This window comes from Anolis sagrei, chromosome 10, assembly GCF_037176765.1.
Source record: "Anolis sagrei isolate rAnoSag1 chromosome 10, rAnoSag1.mat, whole genome shotgun sequence".
Taxonomy (NCBI): domain Eukaryota; kingdom Metazoa; phylum Chordata; class Lepidosauria; order Squamata; family Dactyloidae; genus Anolis; species Anolis sagrei.
Genome location: NC_090030.1, coordinates 15657809 through 15679027, shown reverse-complemented (window position 1 = coordinate 15679027; position 21219 = coordinate 15657809). Strand labels below are relative to the sequence as shown.

At 40.8% G+C, this 21219-nt stretch overlaps 1 protein-coding gene across 10 annotated transcripts in view; it reads left to right on the top strand.

Moving 5' to 3' along the window:
- TENM1 (teneurin transmembrane protein 1) overlaps positions 1-21219 on the top strand; it is a 453498-nt gene that overhangs the window by 319706 nt on the left and 112573 nt on the right. For all 10 annotated transcript variants that reach the window (XM_067471568.1, XM_067471566.1, XM_067471567.1 and 7 more), the window contains one exon: positions 3017-3233. In XM_067471568.1, coding sequence (XP_067327669.1) covers positions 3017-3233 — 217 coding nt within the window. The remainder of the gene's footprint in view (positions 1-3016; positions 3234-21219) is intronic.

Sequence of the window (21219 nt, the reverse complement as noted above, 5' to 3'; positions counted from 1 at the left end):
TGTGTTCATGTTCCCTCCAAGCACTGCCTTACCTTTTCTCTTCTCTTGGCCCCTCTTGTTCCCCATTGTTTTGTCCCTACTGATTCAGATAAAACTTCTATTCAGCTTATCGTTCTTTCACATATAGATTATTGCACTGTATTATTTTCTGATCTTCTGTCTTGCATTGTAAGCCTCTTATCTCTGCCCTTAATGCTTGTTCTTACTGATCTGGCACAGCCATCCAACATGCCTCTCCCCTTTATTTCTCCCTCCACTGGTGCCAGTACCAATTTTGTATCGAATATGAGATGCTGTTCCTTATTTCCAATAGTCCCTATGATGATAATATCCTACCATAGCCCCTTCTGATAATAAAACAGAAATAGAAAGAATATTCTGAAAATTAATGGTAAAAAAAATCACAAATCTTGATGAGGAAATCCTAGACTGATGGTATTCTTCATAGAACTACACAAATTTGGAAGTGTATACAAACTTTGAGGCTTATTGTATACAAAATACATGGATGGTTGGACAGAATGTGTTATTTATTTATTTATTTATTTATTTATTTATTTATTTATTTACAGTATTTATATTCCACCCTTCTCACCCTGCAGGGGACTCAGGGCGGATTACAATGTACATGTACATAGCAAACATTCAATGCCATAGACACACAACACATATAGACAGACAGTCAGAGGCTATTTAAGATTCCAACTTTTTTCTTGCCACTAGGGGAGCTGTTGCTTCACCATCCATCTGCAACACTGATGAAGTACTTCCTCATTCCCCGCATGCTTGCTGGAGATTTATATGGCTTCGTAAATTAGTTAAGTTAGCCTCTCCAAGATAAGTGGTACCTAATTTTCCTACTTGACAGATGCAACTGTCTTTCGGGTTGCAAAGGTTGACAACAAGCTACACAAATTGGCCGGAAGCTCACTCCAACCCAGGCTGGCTTCGAACTCATGACCTTTCAGTCAGTAGTGACTCCCAGCCAGCTGTGCACAAAACAAGCATCTGCAAATTTTGCGTAGAATAAGACTCAAATTGTAAATGTACTTTCAACCTGCGGTTTTCTATTCTTAAAGCAGGAAGAAAATTGGGTTGTGTGAGCTTTCCGGGCTGTAGGGCCATGTTCCAAAAGCATTCTCACCTGACGTTTCACCCACATCTATGGCAGGCATCCTCAGAGGTTGAGGGGTCTCAACTTCTGAGGATGCCTGTCATCAGGCCCGTAGCCAGGATTTCGTTTCGGGGGGGGGGGGGGGGGCTAAAGGTTTTTTCAGGGGGAGGGGTTCGGGGGGGCTGAGTTTCGGGGGGGCTGAGTCTGAGTGAAAGAGGTTCTGCCCTAGCAAACCTTTTGTATCATTACCCCAATACCCCCATGCATATGGGATATGTTGAGTATGCTGATCAGATCATGATATGAATAAACATAACAGTTTAAATGATGCACCAGTAAGGCCTTTTCGCGAACCACCATGAGAATTTCGGGGGGGGCTGAAGCCCCTCAACCCCCCCCCCCCCCCGGCTACATGCCTGCCTGTCATAGATGTGGGCAAAACATCAGGAGAGAATGCTTCTGGAACACAGCCTTAGTGCCCGGAACACTCACAGCAACCCAGTGATTCCGGCCATGAAACCCTTCGACAAAAGGAAAAAAATGCTATAATTATTATTTGCTTACTTCAAGAGAAAAGTGAAGGATTACATTATGTTATGAAAATATGAAAAACCATGTAGGAACCGATCCCATTCCCTTGTCCTATTGTTTACAACCTAGCCACGTTTACAGCAGGTTGCTACCATTGGTCAATGAGTGCAGTTTTATTGAGTCTTTGTTAGTGTTTTATATGCCTATGTGTTTTACTTATTGTATTTTAAATTGTGTTTATTTTATGTCCTGTTTTTAGGCACCATGTGCTGTGTCTAAGCCATCCCGAGTCCCTTTGGGGAGATAGTGGCGGGATAAAAGAATAAAATTATTATTATTATTATTATTATTATTATTATTTGAAACACAACAATATGAGTCCACAGCAGACAAGATCACTCTGCTGGGTGTTGTAGTGGATCACACATCAGACACTTCCCAAGTGTCTAGGACTGTGTGATGTATCGGCGAATAATGCGTGCAGATCTTAGAATCGTGGCCTTTTGCAGCTGGCAGATAGTTATCTTGTCAGCACCAATTGGGTTTAAGTGCGGGCCAAGGTCTTTAGGCACTGCACCCAGTGTGCCGATCACCACTGGGACCACCTTGACAGGCATGTGCCAGAGTATTTGCAGTTCGATCTTTAAATCCTCATGTCCTATCAGCGTTTCCAGTCGTTTCTCGTCAATCCTGCTGTCACTTGGGATTTCAACATCGATAATCCATACTTTGATTATTGTTGTTGTTGTTGTTATTGCTTCTAGCCTATTGACAACCATATCCTTCATGGGTTTATCTCTTAGACAAATGTATTTTATTAGTTCATTTCTTAGCTGAACTCCTCATTGTGTGAAGAAAGGCTTCCTTAAATGTGTTTTGCCATTTAGTTTGATATGAAGGCCCTGAATTCAAGTATTATAGACTGGGAGAAAAACTTCTATTTCATTTTCCGAAGCGACGCTATATTTCTCTCGCGTAGATTATTCACCTACCTTTGTTCCTCTCCTTTTGTCTATTTGCAAGCAAAGATCCTTCTGTTTTGTTTTGAGTCCAGCTTTTGACAATTGACAGGTTCAGGAGGAAAGCGTGTGCTATCCTTTTGTTGTTAACATGGTTTTAAAAGCCTATTATTTTATATTTTAATACTCTGGCTTGTTTGCTTTTATGTTATACCTTCTTTGTGCTTTTTTCACTAATGTTATGAAATTCAGTTTGGAGAGAAAGGCAAAGTTTATATGAAATAAAGCAACAGCACACAGATATGTACAATATCCGTGTATTTCCTTTTCCTAGCTGCTTGGCTTGTTGTGTTCCCACGCAGCCATCCCTTTGCCTTCTCCGTGACCCCTTTCTTGTCTTATTCATTTTCAGATGGTTTGACAGACTGCATAGACCCAGATTGCTGTCAACAAAGCACTTGCTATGCAAGCCCTCTCTGCCAAGGTTCTCCTGATCCCCTTGACCTCATTCAGCAAAGCCAGCCTCCTTTCTCACAACACCCTCCAAGGCTCTTTTATGACAGAATAAAGTTCCTTATTGGCAAAGAAAGCACTCATGTAATCCGGGGAGATGTCTCATTCGAGAGCAGGTAAGCCCCTTTCCTTTCTTTGACCACCAACTGTGTTTTTGGAATAGATTGATATCGGACATGTCTTGGGCCAGACACCTTGGTTCTTAGATGATGTGATGCAACTCTGTATTGACGTTCAAATAAAGATATCTCAAGCCAACCTCAATTACATTTCAATTTACCTGAAAACTGCATTGTCTGAATAGTCTGAATAGAAAGATGCCAGGCATGTATTCAGCCAAGTATGCTGGATTCTTGGGTGGTGTGATACAATTCTGTTGACCCAAAAACAAAGACTTCCCAAGGATGTTTTCTTAATGTTGGAGATATCTTTGGCCAGCCATGCTTGCTTTTGGATAGTGTGATGCAATACTATTTTTCTAGTTACCCAAAGACTGTGTTTCTGATTAGAACGTTTCTGGGCATGTCTTTGGAGGACCATGGTTGGTTCTCAGAAAGTGTGCTACAATTCTTTCTTGACTCAGAAACAAAGATATCCAAGACAAGTTCCATTACACTTCCATGTACTTGAAAACTGTTTTCTGAATAGAAAGATATTGGGCATATCTTGGGCCAACCCTGTCTGGTTCTTGGATTGTGTGATGCAAGCTCCATCACCCTTCTATTTACCTGAAAACCTGCATAAATCTTAAAGCCAGATAGATGCTTTTGAGCTGTGGTGTTGAAGGAAAATTCTGAGTATCTTTGACTGCAAGAAGATCCAGTGACTCCATACTTCAGGAAATAAAGCCCAGCTGCTCATTGGAGGGAAGGATATTGGAGGGAAAGATGAAGTACTTTGGCCACATCATGAGAAGAAAGGAAAGCTTAGAGAAGACAATGATGCTGGGGAAAATGGAAGGAAAAAAGGAATAGGGGCCGACCGAGGGCAAGATGGATGGATGGTATCCTTGAAGTGACTGGCTTGACTCTGAAAGAGCTGGGGGTGGTGACGGCCGACAGTGAGCTCTGGCATGGGTTGGTCCTTGAGATCGCAAAGAGTCAGAAGTGACTGAATCAATAAACAACAACAACTGCATAAATCTGGCATAAATCTGTCCACGTGGAGCAGGTGAATGTAGCACTAAATGAGACATGTAGCATAATTACAGGATGTCTTAAACCTACACCTGTTGATAGATTCCATATGTTTTCTGGCACTACTCCCCCCCCCCCTCCCGACGTGTGACAGGAAGTTGCTGCCAGTTGCAAGAGAAATAAGGTTGAACACTGTGAAAGCCACCCACTATTTGGCTATCAGCCTCCTCCCAGTAGACTCAAATCAAGAAAAAGTTTGACAACTACCACTCCTCTAAATGCATCTCCAGCAACAGCAAGAATTTCCCTCTGGGCAGCAAAATCAGGCAATTCCAACTGGATGGCCATCCACAAGGGTCTTCCTCCAGGGGCAAACCAGGAATGGGCAACTTGGAAGTTGCCTGAACAGACTCAGAAGCAGAGTGGGCAGATCAAAAGACTGTTGCACTCCAGGACAGGAAAAGCCCTCTGACTTTAAACACCACACCGTTGGTGGAAAACAATCCTTTTATTGAAGATAATTAAAAAGCAGTAAGGTTAAAAAACACTTTAAAGAAATTGGTAAATCTAACTAGGTAGGAAGATAAGTAGGAACAAAGTAGTCCAGGGTAATAGTCCATCAAAGTCCATAAAAACAAAGTCAAAACTTCCCAAATAAAGTGCAAGAAATGAGGAAACATGAACTCAAGGAATTAATATATAATCATAAAATCCAAGAAACAAAACCATGAAACAATGGCACTTAAATATTAATTTCCCAAGCAAAACTTCCATGAATAAGAACGAGATCTTGACTTGATTCCAAACAATGCTTCATCGGACTACATATCCTGTACTTGGGACTTTTATCTCCTCGTTAGCTATGTCTCTAGCACTCAGAAATTGGTTTCGTTTTACTGAGAATTTCTTATCTTGTTCTCTCGGAGCCTGGCAAAATGCCGAAGCCACTGTTCAGCTCTCCTGTTTTGACTGATCTCATCCCATCTATCTATTTGCTCATTATCTATTTGCTCATTAATTTCTGCATCTGGGCCAGGTGCTGAGCTGTTTTCATGTTCTCTATCATGGGAACTCTTTGGTAACAATTCAGAAATCACACCATCATCCCCACACCCTTCAGGGACATTCTCATGGGAAACTACACTTTGAACAGGGATCTCCTGTTCATTCTCTGCATCAATATCACTGACCAAACCGTTGCCATCTTAAAATTCAAGTTGAAACTCATTGACATCACTCCCCACATCCAAAGCACCCTGATCCTGGGACACAATCACAGGCTGAGCTCCAACAAAGACAACATGGATAAATGGCACTACCTAGAAGAATCCTCCACCCTGTGTGATTGTGGAACAAAACAAACAACTCAACATCTGTATGTTTGTCCACAATGCCCTGCCTCATGTGACAGAGGAAGAATTGTTGAAAGCTACAGACAATGCAGTCGTTGTTGCCTGTTTTTGGTCTAAAACTATCTTGTATCTTGTGATCCCTTTATTTTATCAGTTTTAGATTAACTATTTTATGCAATGTTTTTGACACGAAATAAATAAATAAGCATGAAAACCGATCAGAAAGATACCTGGGATGTCTTGATCCTTGGATGGTGAAATTCCTTATTGAACTAGAAACTCGTAAACAAATCCAGGGCCCAGCTACATAAATTCAATTAACCAGAAAATTGTGTTTCCAAATAAAAAGATGCCGGGATAGTGTTGGACCAGTCATTCTTAAATGCTGAATGTTGTCATATTAATGTTCTCGTTGAGCAAAAAACTCATAAACAGACCCCAGGCCAAGCTCCAGAACTTGAGTTTACCCAGAAAAATGAATGTAACTTGCCTCACCTGGGTGGCCGCGAGGAAAAATTACATTTCTGTGAGTTTGTAGCTGTTGTTGTCAATGAAGGAGGAGGAGAAGTATTGATTGTGGAGGAGTAGCTTCCTACTCCAAAAACAAGGTTACATATATTTTCCTCCTGAAAAGGCAGAGTAATGTTTGAAATATAGCGGACTGTAATATTTTTATACAGCATCCCATCTCAGGCGGCTACAATTTATGTGTTGGTGTTGGCAGCTTCAGATCATCTATAACTTCTAACGGTTTCTCATGCACTTTGGCCTGTAAATTAAATCTGTAGTTCTTAAACTTCATAGTACTGAAGAAAGTACATTGAGTGGTGTTAGTTGTGTTGGTCTGTTTGCGGGAAATAACCAACTATAACTATGGGACAAGAGTCTGAAACTTTGACAGGTTCATGGAACAATAATCTGCCCCTGGTTCCCTTTCTAGGAGTCTCGTGGAATACCAAAAAGAAAAAATCTGGGCTCACTTCTGATTTTGAAAAATTCATAGAATCATAGAGTTAGAAGAGACCTCGTGGACCATCCAGTCTAACCCCCTGCCGAGAAGCAGGAAAATTGAATTCAAAGCACCCCCGACAGATGGCCATCCAGCCTCTGTTTAAAAGCTTCCAAAGAAGGAGCCTCCATTACACTCTGGGGCAGAGAGTTCCACTGCTGAACAGCTCTCACAGTCAGGAAGTTCTTCCTAATGTTTGGTTCAATATGATTGTTGGTGTCCTGTTGGAAAGTTACATCATTGTAAACTGACATACAATTGCATAAAGTTGAATTGTGTCATTGACTTAAAGGAAAGGAGATGTTACTATGCCTTTTGGGATCATTGTGATCACACAGCCAGCATTGTAGTCATTGTGCAGTGTGTCTCAAAGTGCAACACAGCCCAACACTCAACACACTGCAATGCACAAGAAACCCAAATACATAATGGTTATGTTCTGATATACAATATATATAATACGTTCTGATATATAATACGTTCTGATATATAATACGTTCTGATATACAATATGTTCTGATATTCAAAGCACTCCTGACAGATGGCCATTCAGCCTGTGTTTAAAAGCCTCCAAAGAAGGAGCCTCCACCACACTCCGGGGCAGAGAGTTCCACTGCTGAACAGCTGTCACAGTCAGGAAGTTCTTCCTAATGTTCAGATGGAATCTCCTTTCTTGTCGTTTGAAGCCATTGCGTCCTAGTCTCCAAGGCAGCAGAAAACAAGCTTGCTCCCTCCTCCCTATGACTTCCTCTCACATGGCTCCTCAGCCTTCTCTTCTTCAGGCTAAACATGCCCAGCTCTTTAAGCCACTCCTCATAGGGCTTGTTCTCCAGACCCTTGATCATTTTAGTCGCCCTCCTCTGGACACATTCCAGCTTTTCAATATCTCTCTTCAGTTGTGGTGCCCAGAATTGGACACAATATTCCAGGTGTGCTCTAACCAAATTCATATTTTATGTTAAATCATTCATGCAGACTGTGACATATTAAAAGATTAACTGCTGCTAAGACGTCTACCAGAAGTAGTTCACTCTTTATTATCATTATCATTAGAGCATTTATTTGTCTCCGTGTTTTTCCCAGTATGGGACTCAAGGAGGCTTGCAGTAGTTGGAAAAGATATTGCAAATGCAAAATGATAAATATCACTAAATGATCTGTAACATTAACACCAATTTAAACTCATAACTATTAAAATGACAAATAAGCAGAAGACACACAATACAGCACAATTCTATAAGGCCCCATCCCCTCGAGCAGTCAGTTTTTGGGGGACTCTCTACCTTCTCCTATGTTCCCACCAGATATACCTGTAATGCTGGTGGGGAAAAGAAAAGACTTTCCCTTTCTGAAAGAATCACAGAGTTTCAAGGGCCATACTTTTAAGACGATACTATAGGGCAGCGTTTCTCAACTTGGGGGTCAGGACCCTGGAGGGGGTCACAAGGGGGTATCAGGGGGTCACCAAAGACCATCAGAAAATACAGTATTTTCTGATGGTCATGGGGGTTCTGTGTGGGAAGTTTGGCCCAATTCTATTATTGGTAGGCTTGAAAATACGCTTTGATTGTAGGTGAACTATTTATTTATTTATTATTTGTTATTTATTATTTATTTACAGTGTTTATATTTGGTCCTTCTCACCTCACAGGGGACTCAGGGTGAACTACAATGTACATATACATGGTAAACATTCAATGCCATAGACACACAACATATATAGACAGACACAGAGGCAATTTAACATTCCAACTTCATGAGGGTATTCTGGCCACTGGGGGAGCTGTTGCTTCACCATAAATTTGTGACTCTGATGAAGTACTTCCTCATTCTTTGCAGGCTTACTGGAGATTTTTATGGCATTGTAAATAAGTTAAATTAGCCTCCCCGCATAGGTGGTACCTAAATTTCCTACTTGACAGATGCAACTGTCTTTCGGGCTGCAAAGGTTGACAGCAAGCTACACAAATTGGTTGGACACTCACGCCAACTTGGCCTGGCTTCGAACTCATTACCTTTCGGTCAGTAATAATCTTAATGCATCTGACTCCCAGCCACAGTCCCACCAATTACTACTCCTAAATGTCAAGTCTATTTTCCCCAAACTCCACCAGTGTTCACATTTGGGCATACTGAGTATTTGCCAAATTTGGTCCAGTGAATGAAAATACATCCTGCATGTCAGATATTTACATTACAATTCATAGCAGTAGCAAAATTGCAGTTATGAAGTAGCAATGAAAATAATTTTATGGTTGGGGGTCACCACAACATGAGGAACTGTATTAAGGGGTCGCAGCAATAGGAAGGTTGAGAATCACTGCTATAGGGCAATACTTCCATTGGACTGCTATGAGTTAACTGAGCTGTATAGCCATATTCCAGAAGCATTCTCTCCTGATGTTTTGCCCATATCTATGGCAGGCATCCTCAGAGGTTGTGCTTCTGGAACATGGTCATACAGCCTGGAAAACTCACGGCAATCCAACTATTCCGGACATGAAAGCGTTCGACAATACTTCCATTGTATTGTCGAAGGCTTTCATGGCCGGAATCACTGGGTTGTTGTAGGTTTTTCTGGGCTATATGGCCATGTTCTGGAGGCAATTTTTCTCCTGATGTTTCGCCTGCATCTATGGCAAGCATCCTCAGAGGTAGTGAGGTCTGTTAAAAGTAAGAAAAATGGGTTTATATATCTGTGGAATGACCAGGGTGAGACAAAGGACTTTTGTCTGCTGGGGCTAGGTGTGAATGTTTCAGCTGATCACCTTGATTAGCATTCAATGGCTTGGAAGTGCCTGGGGGGAATCTTTTTTGGAGAGTGATTTGATACTTCCATTGTTTTGATACTTCCATTGTTTTTATATTTAATCAATGAATTAAATATAAATATAAAATATATAAAATATATAAAAATGTTTTTATATTAAATATAAAAACATTTGGTTTTAAAATAAAAATATTTGTTTCGACATAAGGCTAGACAGTCAGTATTATTGCACTTTTCATTAATGTACTTTTTATTTTAAAACTAATTTTGAATTCAATTTACTGTAGTTTTCTATGTATTATGGTATGCATTATTTATATGTAATGGCATCGAATTGTGCCGGATGTAAACTGCCTTGAGTCCCGTCCTTCCCCCCCCCCCCCGGGGGGGGGGCGGGGTTGAGAAAGGCGGGGTACAAATGTTTGAAATAAATAAAATAAATAATAAACCATTTACCATGGTTAGACAGATATCCCAGAGCGGTCTCATACAACTACGAGAGGAGCCTTTGAGTCCCTGATAATTCCATTTTTTCCTAGATATATTTTAAGTGCAAGAAAACGGCGAGCAGTTGTATTATATGGCCACATATCCACAGTGTATTCTGTTTAGGGGCCAATCTAGGGTTTCAATTGAAAACCTTTCAAATGTTGCCACATTCACCCCCAGCATCCCGCATGTCTGCATAGATCAGGAGCCATTGATGGCAGCTCCAAGCGATGACATATGGTTTAATTGAGCCTCTGGGGAAAACATCTGCTCATAGCTGTAATGAGATGACACCAAGGTTTCCATTACAGAAGAGTTGTAGAATGTGGGTTCCCTGAATTTTCTGAAGGCCACGACCTTTCCAGTGCTCATGGAAACATAATTTGGCCCCTAGATGCCCTTCCATTTGTCCTCCAGCATGTCTGCTTGTGGATCTAAGCTACATTGAGGAGGGCAGCCTGGTTTCCAGCTCTGTGTTTCACTCTTTAGTCTATTCCAGAAGTAGGAATCACATGCTCTTTTAAGTTTTGTTAGATTATAGTTCCCAGAAGCCCTAGATAAGAGAATCAGTGCTGCAGAATGAGTGGAATCCAACACCCTTTCCATCCATCATCTGTCCAGATCCTTACACCTTATGTCCCAGAGCCCTTCCACTCAGGCCTATATCCCAGAATATCAAGGCAGAAAACTACTTGAAGGTACACAACAAAATGTACAGAGAAAAGATGAAATGTAGAACATGAGGACCCCTTGTTTTCCTGATCTCAGGTTTTCTGTTTATCCCAGATTATCTGGCAGTGTGGACTCATATAATCCAATTTAAAGCAGAAAACCTGGAATCGGATCCTGGGATATAGGGCCTGTCTGGAAGGGCCCTTGATCAAAGCTGAGTCCATTGCTCAAGGAACGGAAGCTTCTTCAGCTCTTATATTTAGAACTGCATTTCTCAACCTGGGGATCGGGACCCCTGGGGGAGTCGCAAAGGGGTGTTGGAGGGGTCACCAAAGACTATCAGAAAACACAGTATTTTCTGTTGATCATGGGGGTTCTGTGTGGGAAGTTTGGCCCAATTCTATCAATGGTAGAGAATGATTGTGGGTGAACTATAAATCCCAGCAACTGCAACACCCAAATATCAAGTCTATTTTCTCCAAACTGCACCAGTGTTCACATTTGAGCATATTGAGTATTTGTGCCAAGTTTGATCCAGATCCATCATTGTTTGAGTCTGGATGGAGGTGAACTACAACTTCAAAACTCAAGGTCAATCCCCACCAAACCCTTCCAGTATTTTCTCTTGGTCATGGGAGTTCTGTGTGCCAAGTTTGGTTCAATTCAATTGTTGGTGGAGTTCAGAATGCTCTTTGATTGTAGGTGAACTATAAATCCCAGCAACTACAACTCCCAAATGTCACAGTCTATTTTCCCCAAACTGCACCAGTGTTATTTGAGCATATTGAGTATCCGTGCCAAATTTGGTCCAGATCCATCATTATTTGAGCCCACAGTGCTCTCTGGATGCAGATGAACTACAGAACTCAAGCTCAATGCCCACCAAACCCTTCTAGTATTTTCTGTAAGTCATGGGAATCCTTTGTGCCAGGTTTGGTTCAATTCCATCATTGGTGGAGTTCAGAATGCTCTTTGATTGTAGGTGAAGTATAAATTCCAGCAACTTCAACTCCCAAATGGAAGCTGGATGGCCATCTGTCGGGGGTGCTTTGAGTGCAATATTCCTGCTTCTCTTCCAACTCTTTGATTCTATGATTCTATGAAAATCAATCCCCAAACCCCACTAGTATTCAAATTTGGATGTATTCGGTATTTGTGCCAAATTTGGTCCTGTGAATGAAAATACATCCTGCATATCAGACATTTACATTACGATTCATAACAGTAGCAAAATTAGAGTTATGAAGTAGCAACAAAAATAATGTTATGGTTGGGGGTTATCACAACATGAGGAACTGAATTAAGGGGTCACCACATGAGAAAGGTTGAGAACCACTGTTTTAGGAGGTTACAAGGAAGCCAGGCTTGGCTAAAATTTAGGAAACCAATATATAGATCTCCACATCTGTGCATAGTTCAGGCACCAACCAAATGCCTTTTTAATTTATATTTGAACTGACTCAAAGAAAGCAGCTTGAAAGGATCCGATGTTTATGTGGTAGTTGTGGATGGAGGGCATGCATATTAAATTAGTTTACGGGCTTTTAGAAACATACCTCTGGCAATTTGCTTTATTTGCCATCATCCACATAAGAGCCAAAATGATTCCCAGCCTTGGATTAATTGCCCTCCCAAGGCAGCTTAGTGCAGCGTTGTCAATGGGGGGAAATTGATAAACCTTTCCAAGCCTCTCCCTCCACTCTTGATTTATCTCTCTGGAGTCCTTAATACAATAAATTATACCTTTTAACTAAAATGGCCATTTGGTAGTTTTCCTATCAGAAGTGCACTTCAGAGGTTAATGCCTTATCTGGAGTTGGCTGGTGAAAACTGGAAATTTATGCCTGAAACAACAGGAAAGAAATAACATGAGAAAGAGGGAGACCGGCACGAAAAAATATGATAATGTTCTAGATGCAATGTTACTGCCTAATAAATCAGTTGATTTACTATGTTGGTTATATTATGGCTTTTTCCACCATTTATATTATAAGGCGTCCTGGGATTTTTTGAAAAAGTTATGGAATAAAATGTGTTAAGTACATTTGTAATGATCTGCAACAGACCTCGCATTAGATATTACACTATTGACTTTCGCGTTTTCCTTCCTCCCAATGCCATATTTTCAAAAAGAGAAGACTATAGACCTTGTAAACACTGTAACTTCCAAGATTCCATAACATTGAGCCATGGCGGTTAAAATGAATCATAGACTCATAGAGTTGGAAGAGACCTCATGGGCCATCCAGTCCAACCCCCTGCCAAGAAGCAGGAAAATTGCATTCAAAGCATCTCTGACAGATGGCCATCCAGGTTCTGCTTAAAAGCTTCCAAAGAAGGAGCCTCCACCACACTCCAGGGCAGAGAGTTCCACTGCTGAACGGCTCTCACAGTCAGGAAGTTCTTCCTAATGTCCAGATGGAATCTCCTTTGGTACTAAACTACATTAATTCGCCAGTGTAGATGCACCACTAGTTAACACCCTTTCTCATCTCATGTTCCAGTTCTCTCCTCCTTCCCCTTTGTGCTCATCTTATATATTACCAACTGAATTCAGAGCTCTCCGTAGCGCAATGGGTTAAACCCTTGTGCCAGCAGGACTGAAGCCCAACAGGTCAAAGGTTCGAATCCAGGAAGAGCGCAGATGAGCTCCCTCTGTCAACTCCAGCTTCCCATGCAGGGACATGAGAGGAGCCTTTGTTTTTTAACACCATTGTGAGGTCAAGAGTATTGTGCTCCAAAACTCTATCTGTCTGAATCCAAAAGTCTCAGAGGAGTTTGACGTGTTCATTTTCTGTAACTTTTTCTGGCTTGTGATCCCACCAGTTCTTTGTTGTAGGCAGATGGTATCTGTGGCACAGGTTCTAATTAATCATCTGAGCAACAGTGTTATGCCTCTGCTTGTAGTCTGTCTGCGCGGTCTTCTTGCACCAGCTGAGTGCATTATTATTATTATTATTATTATTATTATTATTATTATCTTACCAGCTGTTGGGAATGGTAGGAGATGAAGTCCAAAACGTCTGGAGGACCAGAGTCTGAAAAACTCCAATTAAGAGCATATTAATATTTCAGTGTGTGAGATCTTTAATCACCATATTATAATGAACTATAATTGTTATTTCAGTTTAGAAGGAGGAAAAATAGGGATTTTTCTTTCAGGGCATGTAATGTTAAAGAAAATGAGAAGGAGCATGAAATGATAGTTTGGAAAAGGAAGAGATCCGAACAGATTATCATGGTGGAAATGGGTTTAGGAAATAACTCGATGTAACTGCATACATTCAACATGTCGATTGTGTTCATTGCGCTTCCAGTGAATGCTTTTGGCTGTTGTCAGTTCTGGGCAATTGTTAGTGAAACTCCATGACCGTAACAAGAATTTATGTGCCTGAGAAAAAATACCAAAATGCACATGCTCAGATTGCCAACCAGTTACTTATTACTGTTCCCATTTAAATAAGCGAGGTATGGGCCACAATAGGAAGATTATGCTGAGCAGCGTCTCGGTGGTATTTTTATGATCTTCAGAAAATACAGAGAACTGGCTGCTGAAGACGGCGGCTGTTGAAAAGGTACAGACATTACCTTAGGCCAGCTTATTGGGCTTCGGCAAAGGATTTTAAATCCTTAAGTTGCTGTTGCTACAAATCCACTACATGCCTTCAGTTTGTATTTTTGAAAAAAATGAAAATGCTAACTTAACTGCGTTGAAAAATTCAGTCCCAATTCCTGTTTCATGAGAATGAGCAGAGAAGAGAGAGGTCTCCGTTAGGGATGGGTTATGTTATAGGACCAAATGCCATGTTTAGGTTGACCAAATGCGACCAAATGTGCAACACTTTTTGTTGCTGTCGAAGGCTTTCATGGCTGGAATCAATAGGTTCTTGTGGGTTTTTTCGGGCTATATGGCCATGTTCTAGAGGCATTCTCTCCTGACGTTTCGCCTGCATCTATGGCAAGCATCCTCAGAGGTTGTGAGGTCTGTTGGAAGTAGGAAAAATGGGTTTATATATCTGTGGAATGGCTGGGGTGGGGCAAGGAGCTCTTCCCTGCTGCAGTTAGGTGTGAATGTTTAGCTGATCACCTTCATTAGCATTTGAAGGCCTGCCTGAGCCTGGGAAAATCTGTTGCTGGGAGGTGTTAATCTGTGCCTGGTTTTTTCCTCTCTGTTGTTTCGCTGTTATAATTTTAGAGTTTTTTAATACTGGTAGCCAGATTTTGTTCATTTTCATGGTCTCTTCCTTTCTGTTGAAATTGTCCACATGCTTGTGGATTTCAATGGCTTCTCTGTGTAGTCTGACATGGTGGTTGTGAGAGTGGTCCAGCATTTCTGTGTTCTCAAATAATATGCTGTGTCCAGGCTGGTTCATCAGCTGCTCTGCTATGGCTGATTTCTCTGGTTGAAATCCACAAGCATGTGGACAATTTCAACAGAAAGGAAGAGACCATGAAAATGAACAAAATCTGGCTACCAGTATTAAAAAACTCTAAAATTATAACAGCTAAACAACAGAGAGGAAAAAAACAGGCACAGATTAACACCTCCCAGCAACAGATTTTCCCAGGCTCAGGCAGGCCTTCAAATGCTAATGAAGGTGATCAGCTAAACATTCACACCTAACTGCAGCAGGGAAGAGCTCCTTGCCTCACCCCAGCCATTCCACAGATATATAAACCCATTTTTCCTACTTCCAACAGACCTCACAACCTCTGAGGATGCTTGCCATAGATGCAGGCGAAACGTCAGGAGAGAATGCCTCTAGAACATGGCCATATAGCCCGAAAAAACCCACAAGAACCTACTTTTTGTTGCTGTTTTTTGTGTGTGCTTAAACTTTTAAAAAGCGAAACATTGATTAAAACACATCTGTATATAAAAGGGAAAGGTTGCCCCTGGCAATAATAATAATAATAATAATAATAATAATAATAATAATAACTTTATTTATACCCTGTTACCATCTCCCCAAGGGACTCGATGAGGCTTACATGTGGCCGAGCCAACAACACATCAATAACAAAAGCAGTAACAACAAGCAATGCAAAACAATTAAAATAAATCTCATAAACAAATATGAGGAATAAACATGAACAATAGCACAACAAACACTGGGTTGTTGTAGGTTTTTCTGGGCTGTATTTGCCATGTTCTAGAGGCATTTTCTCCTGACGTTTCGCCTGCATCTATGGCAAGCATCCTCAGAGGTAGTGAGGTCTGTTGGAAGTAGGAAAATGGGTTTATATATCCTTGGAATGACCAGGATGGGACAAAGGACTCTTGTCTGCTGGAGCTAGGTGTGAATGTTTCAACTGACCACCTTGATTAGCATTTGATGGCTTGGCAGTGCCATCAAATGCTATCAAACTGGGGGAATCTTTTGTTGAGAGGTGATTAGATGTGCCTGATTGTTTACTCTCTGTTGTTTTGCTGTTGTAATTTTAGAGTTTTTTTTAATATTGGTAGCCAGATTTTGTTCAACAAACATTTATAAACCTATGGCTGAGCCAAATGTAATAATTAAAATTTAAAAAATAATGCTGGGCATGAACAGGAAAGATATAACTGGGATAGAATATTTAGAGAGGGATTGGGTGTGCAGACAGTCCTAGGTCAGTAATAAAGTGCATTTAGAGGACATATTGCTGTGGGTTTCCTTATTCTGAGAAGGCAAACTGGAACAACCATGTTTTCAGGCTCCTCCTAAAGACTGCCAGAGATGGGGCATGCCTGATGTCCTTGGGAAGCGAGTTCCAGAGTCGAGGGTCCACCACCGAGAAGGCCCTCTCTCTCGTCCCCACCAATCGCGCCTGCGATGGAGGTGGAAGCGCAAGCAAGGCCTCTCCAGATGATCGAAGAGATCGTGTGGGTTCGTACACAGAAATGCGGTCACGCAAGTAGGCAGGTCCCAAACCGTTCAGGGCTTTGTAGGTAAGAAGCTGCACCTTGAATTGGGACCGGAAAATGAATGGCAGCCAATGGAGCTCCTTAAACAGGAGGGTTGACCGCTCCTTGTAAGTCTAGTAATGTCCAACTCTGGGGAATGGTGCTCATCTCCGTTTGTAAACAGGAGAGTAACAACAGGAGCTTACTCCATTCCATGGATTCGAACCGCCAACTTTCCAGTCAACAAGTTCTGTTTGTGTGTGTGTGTGTGTGTGTGTGTGTGTAAAAAAGTAAAGGTTTTCCCTGACATTAAGTCTAGTCATGTCCAACTCAGGGGGGTGGTGCTCCTCTCCATTTCTAAGCCAAAGAGCCGGCATTGTCCATAGACACCTCCAAGGTCATGTGGCCGGCATAACTGCTTGCAGTGCCATTACCTTCCCTCAGAAGCTGTAATAATAATAATAATAATAATAATAATAATAATAATAATAATAATCTATATTTATACCATCAGAGGGGTCTCAGAGCAGCTTACTTGAGGCCAAGCCCGGCAATACTTTACAGCAAAATAAAATACAGAACAACAAAAATAACATCACAATAAAATAAATAAAACATTCAAGTGAAATAAACAGTGCAAAATAACATAATGGAAAATCAATGGAAAATCAAACACAGTGGGCGGGCCAAATGCATGACAAAATGATAAAACTCTGGATGAGATAGCAATGAAAAAAGGTATATTTGTGTGGGGAAGGAGCTTGTAGGGGACAGAACCGTGGAGTTAGGCCTTCAGTAAGGTGGCGGGGAGTGCAATATGAGGACACCTATTGATCTACTCACATTTCCATGTTTTCGAACTACTAGGTTGGCAGAAGCTGGACCTAACAGTGGGAGCTCACCCTGCTCCCTGGATTCAAACCAAATCTTTTGGTCAGCAAGTTGCTCCCTGGATTCAAACCAAATCTTTTGGTCAGCAAGTTCAGTAGCTGAATGGTTTAACCTTCTGTGCCATCAAGAGGCCCTGTGTATACTTGAGCATATTTAGTTATTTCATTGCTTTTCTATGTCGCATTTATACCAGAATGAGACCCAAAGCGGCTTCCGAAACAGTTAAAAATATTGTCGAAGGCTTTCATGGCTGGAATCACTAAGTTCTTGTGGGTTTTTTCGGGCTATATGGCCATGTTCTAGAGGCATTTCTCCTGACGTTTCACCTGCATCTGTGGCAAGCATCCTCAGAGGTGAGCTTGCCATAGATGCAGGCGAAACGTCAGGAGAAATGCCTCTAGAACATGGCCATATAGCCCGAAAAAACCCACAAGAACTTAGTTAAAAATATTCACAACAATTTTTCAAAAACAATCAAAGGTAGATAAAAACAATATGAAGTGTTTCATAACAAACATAAGTTTTAAAAAAAATAACCCATGACATGCTGACATGTTAAAATGTTTGGAAAACTAGAATCTCCATAGCCATTTGGAAGCATGACCCTTTTTGGAGATCAATTGGCATTCATACTATTTGGAATAATCGTAACCTTTTTTTTAAAAAAGTATGATCTTCCTGAGAAGATTTGAAAATTCACTTGAGTCAATTTTCTCCTTAGTGGTAAATATCCACTAGTATTCATACAAGGCAATTTAGGTTTCTCAGTTGTTAGACTGATATATCTGATTTTCTCTTTGAACTGTTAGGAACAAAGATATGCCAATGCATAAAATATATAGCAGATCTTCAGAAGTATTCGTTCAGTTGCCCCAAAAAAATCTACTCACCCATAAAATATATTGCTTTTAAATCATGCTCTCAAGAGACCCAAACAAATAAGTAGTCTTCGTTAAAAATCAACATAGCTGATTTACTTCCAAAACTTCATGTATTCAGCATACAAGTACATTGCTTATTGGTTCAAAGTTTAAACAGTCTGTATATCAACATTCTGTTTCAGTCTCTTCTCTTTTGCATAGACTAATACTCTCTTCTGATGCATACTGTACTCGAATGACTTCTAATGCATACTGACTTACTTTTGCATATTTAACTCAACTACATACTGTATTGACTGACTGATTCATACTGACTACAATACTATACTCAACTGTACTGACTTCTAAAATGGAGTCTCAGTCTGAATAGTCCCAGATCTGGTCACATGGCCTGCAGTCCCTCCCACAACCTCAAACAACATAGAGTTAAGGGGGAAACTGCATACCAATATAATAAGCAATCTCAGTTATATCTATATAAATAAAAATGTAATGTTCATTTGTGGTATTCACAGAACTCAAAAACCACTGGGGCAATTGGCACCAAATTTGGCCATGATGCACCTAACAACCCAATGTATGTCCTTCACTCAAAAAAATGGTTTTCATCATTTGGGAGTTGTAGTTGCTGGGATTTATAGTTCACCTACAGTCAAAGAGTATTCTGAACTCCACTAGTGATGGAATTGAACCAATCTTGGTACACAGAATTCTAATAAAAAAAGAGAATACTGAAAGAGTTTGGTGGACATTGACCTTTAGTTTTGGAATTGTAGTTCACCTACATCCAGAGATCACTGTGGACTCAAACAATGATGGTTCTGGACCAAACTCTACACAAATACTCAATATGCCCAACTGTGAACACTGGTGGAGTTTGGGGAAAATAGAATCCTGACATTTGGGAGTTGTAGTTGCTAGGATTTATAGTTCACCTACAATCACAGAGCATTCTGAACCGCACCAACGATAGAACTGAACCAAACTTGCCACACAGTTCTCCCATGAGCAACAGAAAATACTGGAAGGGTTTGGTGGGCAGTTTCCTTTGGTTTTGGAGTTGTAGTTCACCTACATCCAGAGAGCACTGTGGACTCAAACCATGATGGATGTGGACCAAATTCTTCACGAATACTCAATATGCCCAAATGTGAACACTGGTGGAGTTTGGGGAAAATAGAATCTTGACATTTGGGAGTTGTAGTTGCTGGACTTTATAGTTCCCCTACAATCACAGAGCATTCTGAACCCCACCGACAATAGAATTGGGCCAAACCTCCCACACAGAACCCCCATGACCACCAGAGTGGGCCACAGCAATGCGTGGCAGGGGATGGCTAGTACATAATAAATAGCTAGTATAGGAGGCTTGTAGAAGGTTGCTATTTCCAACCAAAATGTCATAAATGTTACACCTTCCTTTTGAGTTAGACATTATTGCAGATGTCTAACTCAAACGATGCTGGTGCTCTTATAGCCTATTGTATTACTGTACATCTATCTTATCTATCTATCTCTCACACCTGATAAATTTGTATCCACGGGTATGGAATTTCTGAGAACATCAAATTTGATGGTCTATTTCCTTTGAAAAGAAGTGGAACAGCTGATACAAAAACTGTTGTTTCCCTAGTATGCAAAATGGGTTCCTTTCCCCAAGTGATGAAATACAAAAAAAATCTTGACATTGGTTTTGATGATGAGATTTGCTGGACTGAGAAATTAATTCCAGCTGTGAAAACCAAGATTGTAGGATAAAAAATGTGTTCCGTTCAGGTTTTTTTAACAGCAGCTATGTACTAGTTTGCCTTTTATTGCCAGTTAACATGAGCTCAAGCTATATGTGTGAATTTAGGAATTCACACCTCCCAGTATGCATCATTCTCCATTTGCTTATGGCGAAGTTCATTTGCTACTTGAAATGCAATCTCAAATCTTCCAGTGGAAAGAGAGCTTTTTAGAGTTCTTGTTGTTAGGTGCCTTCAAATCAACTCTTACTGAGGGTGATCCTACAGTAAAATGTTCTTGGTGAGACTATTGCCATCGCCTTACCTTGAGGCTGAGAGAATATGACTTTTTCAGGGTCGCCTCGTTCGATTTCTATGGCTAAGTGGGAATTCAGACCCTGTTCTCCTGGATTCCTAGTCCTAGTTCAAACCACCATGCTGTTGGACACCAGGACAGGAAAAACCTTCTGACTTTAAAACTCCACACGTTGAGTAGAAAAACAATCCTTTTTATTGAAGATAAGTAAAAGCAGCAAGTAAGAATACATTTTAAGATAACAGGAAAAATCCAATTAGCTAGGAAGATAAGCAGGCACAAAGTATTCCAAGGTAGGCTTCAGTAAAGTTCAAAACAAGATCCAGAGTTCTCTAATAAAATCCAAAGAACCAGGAAAACGTTGATTCAAAGCATGAGTGTAATATCACAAGAGACAAACAGTCAACCCATAACAAGAAATCCTTAAACATGAATCTTCCAAGCAAGGCTTCCATAAGACAAGAGCGAGAACTTAGTAGGATTCTAAAACGATGCTTCATCTGACTATACTTCCTATGGTGGGAACTTTATATCTCCTCGTTAAGCCATTCCAAGCACTCAGAAATAGGTTTCCTTTTCCCTGAATGCCTCTCATCCTTATCTGTCGAAGCCTGGCAAAACAGCAAAGGCCTTGGTCAAGCTGTCTGTTTTGGCTAATTTCCACCCGTCTGTCTATATGCTTATTAGTTTCTCCAGGTGTCAAGTTGTTTTCAAGACCCAAATCCTAGGAACTCTCTGGAAGCAATTCAGGGAGTAAACTATCATCCCTACCCCCTGTAGGAACATTCTCATTGGAAACTACACTTTGAGCCAGTGTCTCTATGTCATTCTCTGCATTAATATCATTGACCATACCATTGCCATCTTGACCCTCATTGACATCATTCCCCACATCTAAAACACAATCACAGGCTGAACTCCAGCACATGCCACACTAGTTCCTCATTTTGGAGTAACTACTCTGAATCTTGT